This window comes from Microcebus murinus, chromosome 9 (genome assembly GCF_040939455.1).
Source record: "Microcebus murinus isolate Inina chromosome 9, M.murinus_Inina_mat1.0, whole genome shotgun sequence".
Taxonomy (NCBI): domain Eukaryota; kingdom Metazoa; phylum Chordata; class Mammalia; order Primates; family Cheirogaleidae; genus Microcebus; species Microcebus murinus.
The window spans coordinates 48,493,831-48,504,130 of NC_134112.1; the positions used below are offsets into that span (position 1 = coordinate 48,493,831).

Sequence of the window (10,300 nt, forward strand, 5' to 3'; positions counted from 1 at the left end):
GTGCATAAAGATTTTTGTAGTATTCATAAATTATATCTTGTATCTCTTTGGGATCAGTTGTGATATCTCCTTTTTTGTTCCTGATGGAGCTTATTAGAGATTTCTGTTATCTGCTTTTTGTTAGCTTAGCCAATGGCATGTCAATTTTGTTTATTTTTTCTTTCTTTCTTCTTTCTTTCTTTTTTTTTTTTTGTTTTTGTTTTTTGTTTATTTTTTCAAAGAACCAACTTTTTGTTTTATTAACCTCCTGAATAGCTTCCCTGTTTTCAATTTTGTTTAGTTCTGATTTGATCTTGTTGATTTCCCTTCTTGCTGGGTTTGGGGTTGGTCTGTTCTTCTTTTTCCAGCTCTTTGAGTCATTTCATTAGATTATCTATTTGTGATCTTTTTGACTTTTGGTTACAGGCATTTATAGAGATAAACTTTCCTCTCAGAACTGCTTTAGCTGTGTCCCAGAGGAGTTGATAGCTTGTCTCTCCATTGTCATTTTGTTCATAGAATTTTTTTATTTCCATCTTGATTCTTCATTTATGAAGTAATCATTTAGTAGGAGGTTGTTTAATTTCCACGTTTCCAAAACAATTTTAATTAAACTTTCTAACTTTAAGCTTGCAGAATAAGTATCGAAATGAGTTTATTTACTCAAAATAATTTGTACTTTTAAAAATAATTTTCAAAGAATTTACTAAGTACTTATCTATACCTGATATTATGGTTGCCAATAAAAATTATTAAATATTACTGTTAAGTTGTTAAATTTACTGTTAACAAAATTTGGTAAATAGAATTTTGCTTTTTAAGATTTGAGGTTCAGCAGGGCCATTTGCCACTACCTCAGCTGTCTTTTCTTGTTTCCTTCTATGTTTTCAGATTATACATATATGTATATTTACATAATATATACACACATATAGAATGGGTTGTTATTTTCTGCAATATTTGCTCAGAGGGTTAGGCAAGAATATTGAAATAAAAACTCAATGCAGGATTTTCTTTTTAATAACTGTGTGTATTATCAGAATTTCTTTCCCAAATGAACAGGTATAAGTTTATAAGAAACAAAGTCTGGGAACAGTGGCTCACCCCTATAATCCCAGTAATTTGGGAGGTCGAGGTGGGAGGATCACTTGAGGCCAGGACTTCAAGACCAGCCTAGGCAACATAGTGAGACTCCATTTCTACAAAAATAAAAAACAACTCCGGGTGTGGTACACACCTGTAGTTTTAGCTACTCAGGAGGCTCAGGCAGGAGTTGGAGGCTGCAGTGAGCTATGATAGTGTCATTGCACTGTAGATTGGATGACAGAGTGAGATCCTGTCTCAAAAAAAAGAAAAAAAGAAAAAGGAATAGTAAAGATTAAAGTATAGATTCCTCCTCTTTATTTATCTTGCATTATCATTTCATGTTACTCTGGGTTTTACCTGCTTGACTGGTTTTTAAAGATTTTTCTCTGTCCCTCTTCCTTCCTTAGCCTTTTCCTCTTTCTGCAAATATTTATTAGCAGTTTTTTTTTTGTTTCAGGAACTGTGCTAGGTGTGGGGAACACATTGCCCTGAGCTCATGTAGCTATTCATCTGGCATGGGATTTTAAAGAAGACCTTGTACATTATACTAAGGATCTTAAGAAGCCATTAAATGGTTTGAGAGACTGAATATATAAACAGACATGGGGTCAGACTATATATGAAAAAAGAAATCTGGTTCACAAGCTCTGCGTCAACCAACCCACGAAACCAAGTCACAACTTCTGCAGCAATTGGACCGGAAAAGTCAGGATTTGGTCAATGACTGCCAGCTTCCCCATTTGTCCCCCTGCTTCCAATTTAGGACTAACCAGAGAAAGCCAAATATGCTTTCCAATTCATAACATAGGATGTCCCACTTCTAGCTAGCTCATCTCTAACTTCCCCATGGCAACAACCTACAATTAAAGCACACTAGAAGTCTTTTCCCCCATCCCCCTACTCCCCACTATAAAGTTTCCCTGCCTGTCTGGGAGTCCCTGCCAAAAGTAAGTGATGGTGGTTGACTTCCTCCCTATAGCAAGTTCTGAATAGTCTCCATTCTCACTGGGGTAGTCTTCATTTATTTCCACAAGATTTAACTATAAGAATGTAATAATAAAAAGATCATTTTGTCTACTGTGTGAGACTCAACTGGAGAGGACTGAACTGAAGGGAGGAGAGCAGTCTGTAACTTCACGCATTGACTAAGGTAGCAGCAGCTGATATAGACAATTGTGAATGGAGTTAAACATCAAGGAGGTGGATTCAGTAGGACCTAATGAGTGACTGGATGCAGTGGGAGAGGGAAACAAAAAGGTGAGGATGACTCCCTGGCTTGAAGAATTATACAAATGGTCTCACCATTTACTGAGGCAGGGTATGCTATAGGAAGAGGTTTGTGTTGGGAGCTGGAGATGAGATAAATTTGGGGTAGATGTTTCTTAATCATAGGCTTAAAGTCATAATTGAAGATTTTGGATAAATGAGATCGGCAAGCAGAGAGTAAAAACAGAACATATACATGTAAATATCAAAATAATTGTTACCATCATAAGATGTTTATGTAGAAATTATAAAAATATAACACGAAACCTTTTAAAATCAAAAGTTTAATAAACTGCTTTGATGAAAATTAGACCTCCACTTACTTCACAGTATAGGATGAACTTATTTTCCCACTTTACCAAGGGACATTTCAGAGGGGAGAAATCCTGCTCATTTAATACTTGGTTATAGGAAAACAGATCAACATTTATAGAGGTTCTTTCATGTGTCTGGCACTTTATATCTCAATTAGTCTTCATATCTACCAAATAAGGGTAGCACTATTATCCCTGTTGATGAAACTAAGGCCCTGCGATCTAACTTGGTAAAGCCACATTGCTAGTAAATGAGCTAGCAGGTCTGTCTGACGTAGAAACTCTGATTCTTTGCACCATAGTTCTCTGCCTTGTTCCTCAATTGAGGAACAAAGGAGTTATCTCTCTCTCTCCCTCTCTTTTTAGAGATAGGGGTCTCACTATATTGTCCAGGCTGGATTGGAACTCCTGGGCTCAAGTGATCCTCCCGTCTCAGCCTCCTAAGTACCTGGGACTTTAGTCACACACCATCGTGCCCAGCTCACAGCAGAGGTTATTTCTTGCAAGAACCCTTAACAGGGTACATAGTCCATGGCAGTATTATAGACAGTGATAGGATATGACATCGACTGGGAGACTGTGGGACTTCTCAGAGGTTCTCAGAGGGAGAACAAATGTGGGCAAGGAAGCTCAGCCATAATACCTATACAAATCAACTAATTACAATTATACATTTATTCTACAAATATCTATTGAGTGCTTATACTGTGTCAGGCATTGTTCTAGGTGCTAAAGATATGGCAGAGAATAAAACAAAAAAATCTCCTCCTTTCATAAAGAATTAATATATTTCTGGGGAGACAAAAATCAGTAATTTTTTATTGATACAACAATGATAATGCTCTGGAGAAAATAAACAGAGTAAGAAGTGCTGAGATGCTCAAGGAGTATAATTTTACACTCAGTAGTCAGTGAAGGACTCACAGAAGGGTAATATTTCAGCAAAGTCTTAAAGGAGTAAGGAAACAAGCCATGGTTATCAAAGGGAAAACTTCCAGGCAGTGGGCACAGGAAGTGCAAAGGTCCTTAGGCTGTATACTTGGCATGCTTGAGGAGAAGCCAGGGAGTCAAAGTTGCTGGAGCATAGACGGGTTTGGAACTCAGGACTTAAACTTTTATTCTGAGCTCAGACTAGAGAAATGCTGGAAAGAACAAAAAACTATTAAGATATTTCCTATGCTTAAGGAAATATTCCGATATTCCAGTGGGAGAGACAAAACTCATACAAATAAAACATGACCTACTCTGGGAGGCCGAGGTGGGTGGATCGCTCAAGGTCAGGAGTTTGAAACCAGCCTGAGCAAGAGCGAGACCCCGTCTCTACTAAAAAATACTAAGAAATTAATTGGCCAACTAAAAATATATAGAAAAAATTAGCTGGGCATGGTGGCGCATGCCTGTAGTCCCAGCTATTTGGGAGGCTGAGGCAGAAGGATTACTTGAGCCCAGGAGTTTGATGTTGCTGTGAGCTGGGCTGACGCCATGGCACTCTAGCCAGGGCAACAGAGTGAGACTCTGTCTCAAAAAATAAAAATAAAATAAAATAAAATAAAACATGACCAACATAAAACAAGTGACAGTTAGGTGAGAAATTGTGTGACTCAGACCCAGGACTATACCAATTCATGAGAAGATCTATGAGGGTGAAAATAAATGGGAAGTGCTTCCTGTTGGAGGAGTACTTCATGTTGGAGAGGTAGCATCTGAAGGTAGAGTAAGATTTAGTGAAATTCAGAAGAGGGGGAGGGCATTCATTCAATAAATATTTAATATCACCTCTTGCGTACCCGGTATTGGGGAATATTACGGAAAAAAACAACAAAGTTTCTGCCCTCATAGGGATGGCACTGAGCAGAGTATATAGGACAGATAAAGTACAGATTATGTATTGGAAAACCCTAAAAATGGGACAAAGAAGTGGAATGGAGGTAGGCTAGACAGAGAGACCTTAGAAATTATCTAGTTCAGTGGTTAAAAATCAGTTGAGGAAGCTTTTTTCAAAGTGTCCCAGGCTTCACATTGGGGATTATGCCTGAGTACATACATCTGCGGTAGGGTCTAGCTATGCACAATTTCTTTAAAAAGCTCCTCAGATGACTGTAATGGTCATCCAGGTTTAGGGAACACTCCTCTAGAAGAGCCCTATTTTACAGAAAAAAGAATAGGTTTAGAGAGGTTAAGGAATGCAGTCAACATAAACATATTACGTGAGGTAAGCAATGGAAGCTACTATGGAATCCTGAAAGGAAGAGTGTGTGGAGCTCAGTGGGAGGAAGGAGGATGATGAAGAGATGTTTAAAGAGAACAGATTGGGGAGAAAGGAAGAGGTGTGAAGCAAAGGGCTAACTAGAAGGTTGTGACAATAATCCAGGATTGATTGAGGCATTGCCCTGACAGGAGAGGAAAACAAGTAGTTCTTTTAAAGCCTCATTTAGTACTCCTTGTTTTTTATCATATCATCTGATCTGGTGGAGGGGGGAGGTTTGAAATTTTGTTTTGTTGTTGTCTATTTTTCATAATCTGAATCTACAAGAAACTATCTCCTACAACTAATTTCCAGGAATTAGTTGTTGTGAAACTCTGTAGCACCGATCATACCATCCTGCAGCTATAATGCACTAAAGCATTGCTACCCAAAGTGGGAAATGGGGTTCTCCAACCAGCGGCACAAGTATCATCTGGAAACCTGTTAGAAAAGCAGAGTCCAGGCGTCCACCCCAGATGTACAGAACCAGAATCTGCATTTTAATAAGATCCCCAAATCCTCCATATGTGCATGAAAGTTTGAGAAGCACTGCTCTAAAGGGCTTTTGGAATTCTTTAGAATGAGGGTAACAACATTAAAATAGAAAATAGATAAAGGTTAATCAATGAGTTATTTTGTAATTTTAATATATGGTTAAGGTATTTTTCATGGCCACTCTCCCAGGGATGAAATGCTATAATATATCTTTAATTTACATTCCCTCTATGTTCTAGTAGAAAGCCAGAGCCACATAGGTATCAGAATTAATACTAGAAAAACAATCTGAGAACTATCTTTCTATTTGGCTTTCCCTAGTCATGCACCTAATAAATGTTTGGATAGCCTGTAAATATCTGAATTTACTTAATAAAAGATGTCATGACTAGAGTCAATAATAACCAAGGTAGTTACCGTTTATTGGACACTTAGAATGTATATACTGAGCACTGTGCCAAATGCCTTACAAATACTTTAAACTTGAATTCTCACAATTATTCTATAAAGTAGGCATTTCTAAAAATCTCTTTTACAGATGATAACAAGACTTAGGAAAGGCAAGCAACTTGTCCTAAGTTTCTAACAATTAGAAAATGACCAAAAAAATTCTAATACTGTATTATTGTTTTGAAATCTAAAAAGTATGATAAATTAAAAATTAAGGCTTTGGAATCATATCAGGCATTATCAAAATATTTATAAAGAGAAAATTTAGAGTGCTTACATAGAATATCTTTCCGTGAAAATTCATAACATGGAACAACAACAAAAAAGGATTCTAAATTCCAGATTCCTAAATATTGTTTTCCCCATTTACTAATAGCTTCACTCATAATCTACATTCACATTTTCCATAATTCCATCTATAAACATTTCAAAGTTAATAAAATTAGAAAAATCTAATATTCTGCAAATACTGGTAGCTTAGTATTTACAGTAGATATACTGCCTTTTACAAAAGTTATTTTTGTGAAAGATGCAGAAAAAATACTACTTAAGGCAGAAGTGAGACATACATAAAAAGATGAGCAAAATAACCTGCACATTTTACCTGCTGCCTTAAGTAAATATTCAAGCCTATTTCTTCAATCATATAAACTCAGATTAGGGTAACTGAAATGCTTCGAGTTTAGGTTTGTAATAAAGAAAATGATGCAAAACAGCCGCCAAAAGCACAGATAGCCAAAGCATCATATCTGTATTAAGAAATCTCCAGCTGCCTCTTAGAAACATCTCTGAAGAGATAAAGTGAGCAGACCAAAATCTGGATTCAAGCAAGTATTATATCGGGAGATCTAGTCTCACTTTCACATTCTGAAAGGCAGTAGGAATGTTAAGAATTTCAGAGCACCCCTTAGCTTTAAGATCCAAGTAATTTTAGGAGTGCTACCTCCCTGGATAAAAGATGATGATGATGTTGATAACTGCATATTTTCAATACATAGAGCACTGTGTAAGTTCTCTATATACATTATTTCATTTAGTCTTTATAATGCCATGAGTACTACCATCTCTATTTGAGAGAAAAGTTATGATAGTTGCATTTGGTGACATAGATGGTAAGTGATGGAGCTGGCTTACAGAATTGAAGCCACACTCTCACTTTTAGCCACTAGTATATACTATCTCTAAAACACAGGTAGAGGATAAGCTTGCACATGTGGAATGGATTGAAAGGATTGGAAACATTAAGAATTCCAAAGCTCTTTCTTCCACAGGCCTGAGGCAGAGGTCTAAAACGTTAAATTTATCATTCTAGGAACTCAGTTAACTTCTCCTGGCTTTAGGGTTCTCATTTGTAAAAGCAACCACAAACAAACTAGGCTGAGTGATCTCTAAACCAGCTCTAAAAAGTGCCTATTCTATATCATTTCTTGGGTAGAAACTGCCTTTTCCTATAGTACTTCAAAAATATTACTACTCCTAGAAGTAGTTATTAACAAAGCAAAAACATGAATTAATGCATATTGAGAGATTTCTTCCTGGAAGAGAATCCTAGGCCCTGGAAGGAGTGGTAGTAATGAAAAATAAGGGAGAAAATACACACATACTTGTTTAGTTTTACTTGGTACATTATGGCCTATTTTGGCAATGGCTTGTTAAAAGTAGTTCTTTTTTCGTTTTAACCCATGTTTGCCTGACTTACATAACGTTGCCCAATTTTTCTTACACCAAGTAAAGAACGAGAGCCATCAGTTACCAAATTCACCTACTTGTCAGTTCTGTCCCGTGCCTGGGAGTACAGTGGTAGCGCTGCTCTCCTATACAGCCTTGGGAGTGGAGAGCTATTGTCCCCCAAAGTTCTTTTCCCTACCCACATTGGAAATAACCTCCACAAAACCAATTAGGTAAATTCCCCTAACACCGGCTCCTCCTCATGCAAAAGTGCTTTTCCTCTGCAGGTTACTATGTAAATGTCTGACCTTCCTCAGAGAGCTCAGCCCTATTTCCTTGGGAGAAGAGGTCCCCAGTTAACTGGCCTCCACTCCCCAAGAACTCTCCAAGGCTCCAGGCTGTGGACGCAAGAGACAGGGTTCCTGACGCAGCCTGAGACTTGCCAAGCCTCAACTCAAATTCCCACAATGGTGCCACGCCATTAGTGTGAGGCAGGGCAGGATTCCTCCATAGAATTCATGGCATTTAAGGCATGATCATGGCTCTCTGGGGGAGCAGTGGAAGCCTTGTATGAAATAAACGACCTCCAAACGGAGGTGTTTGGAGGTTTCCAAACACCTCCGCCACGAATGGAGATCCAAGCTAGCGTCACGGCTGAAATTTCTCAACAGACCAACTTGAAGTACTCATTTTCTACTCATAACAAAAGCAAACCCAAAACAAATTCAGTACCAGCACAATAAAACAAATGAATTCTATTCTCTCCCAATTCTCTCCGACCCAGCCTATAACCACCAGCTTCCAGTTGCATATTTAAAAAGATGCTTAATTTCTAGTTTTAATAGCATATTCCTCCTCCTGCAGGCTTTAGTAGCAGCAAAATTTAATTCCTAGGAACTCAATTAACTTCTCAAGGCTTTAGGATTCTCTCATTTGTAAAAGCAACCAATAGGAGAATTTACCCCTATATCAAGAACATCATTTGATAACAGGGACCTAAGTATAAAAGCCCAGTGCAAAGTCATCTGGTCATCAAATCAAATTTGGCTAAGAATGATTTCTTTCCTCCCAGTCCTTTCGTGACCACACTTTCCAAAGCAGCACGGGCAAAGCCCCGCCTGCTCCGGTTAGTGGAAATGCTCCAGGAGGACCATGCTGCCCCAGTCCCCAGACAGGCTGGCTGACGACAGCCAGTCCCCCTCGCAGGCGGCACAGTTCTCAGGGGAGGAGGTCAGCTCTGCGCTTGGAACTTCTGTCCCGAGAGTTCCCCCCATCTCCACTCCGGCCCCCAATTCCGCCCTCGCCACCTCCAGGCTTAGTCCCCTCCCCCAGATCTCACGCCCGCCCCCTCCATCTCCGAAAGCGCAGACAACTGGTCATACCTGCGCCTCCTCGTTCTCAGTCACCACCCCAACCACCGGGATTTGACGGGGAGTGTTGGACTTCTTCCTGCTGCCGGGTTCCTGGGTCTCGGCCGTAGCCACTGCCTGCGCCGTGGACATGGCTGGCGGCAGCGGTGAGGAGAGTGTGTGTGTGTGTGGGAAATCCTCCTGCCCTGCGGTTTGTCGGCAGCCGCTGGGTCCAAAGAGGCCCTGTTACCGGGAAGTTAAGGCAGCCTGAGAGCCGCTAGAGTCGCGAAAGGCCCCAAACGTCCTGTAGTGGCCTGGGCCACCGCCACACCACCCGCATTTCGCCGAGGCCGCCCACCCTCAGGCCTGGGCGCAGCCACTCCGCTAGTTGTCAACACAAGCCTGTGCGTTGCTAGGGGGCGGAGCCAGAGGCGGAGCAGGTGGTGGCTCCTACGGAAACCCGGAGAGCCAAACTACCCAAAAGTCCAATCTATCCCCCGCGCTCGGGATGTGTGAGTTTGCCAGTGAGCAAGACCTAGGCTGTAGGGAGTTCCCCGTACTTAGCGGGGAGTGGCACGTTAGGCGCCCAGTGTGTTTTAGTCTTGGTAGCCTTGCTTAAAACAGGCATGAGTGGGTGGAGGGCTGAGGGGTGTACGTGGGATGCAGGGTGATGTGATGGACGGATAGTGTTGAAGCAGAGTTTACTTCTCCCCAGAGAAATGACCAGTCTCCTAAATTCCCCACCCTTTAACCACGTTTGTATTTTAGTGGCCCAATCGATAAACAAATAAAAAAGGCATTGTACATAATGTTAAAAGGCGTTTGAGTCAAATTATTGAAACTAGAGCAAGTTAACCCTTGGACGCCCCACTTTTCTCATCTATAAAATAGGATTGTTGCTGGGATTGAATGAGATGATAGTGTTTAAGTGGCGCTTGGCACATAATAAGCACCCAGTATAATCAAGATTATCATTTATCTTTACTATTACTGTTGTTATCTATACATTTGTATCTTGAATAATAATACAGGAAGGGTCATGACTTTAGTGGAAAGCGTCTCATGATGATCATCAATATAATTTAATAACTCCAAACACCAAGGCTGCGAACATTTTTTTTTAAATCCTTTAACCTTTTTAATCTGTTTTTGTTAACATCCAGAAACTCTTCAAGATTTAAATGTACATTTTTATATTTTCTATAGAATTTATAGATTTAAAATTATGCATAAACTAAAAAAAATAAAATTATACATAAACTGAATGAAAAAAAATTTCACTTCACATCTCAGGGCTTCTCTCCTCATTTGTAGAATGACCAGGTTGGTTGTTCAATGATTTCTAAAGTTCCTTCAACCTTGACCACTGAATGACATTTTAGGCCCCGAAATAGAAATGTAAAAACTAGATTGGGCCTGGCTGCACCTGAGCCAAAGAGATCAAGGAT

At 39.7% G+C, this 10,300-nt stretch overlaps 1 protein-coding gene across 3 annotated transcripts in view; it reads right to left on the reverse strand.

Moving 5' to 3' along the window:
• Positions 1-10,026, reverse strand: part of CFAP69 (cilia and flagella associated protein 69) — a 65,055-nt gene extending 55,029 nt beyond the window's left edge. For 2 of the 3 annotated variants that reach the window (XM_012779589.3, XM_012779588.3), the window contains exon 1: positions 8,886-10,026. In XM_012779589.3, coding sequence (XP_012635043.2) covers positions 8,886-9,005 — 120 coding nt within the window. In that variant the 5' untranslated portion in view covers positions 9,006-10,026. The remainder of the gene's footprint in view (positions 1-8,885) is intronic. The other variant, XM_076006451.1, reaches the window with a different exon arrangement.
• Between the last annotated feature and the right edge of the window lie 274 nt (positions 10,027-10,300).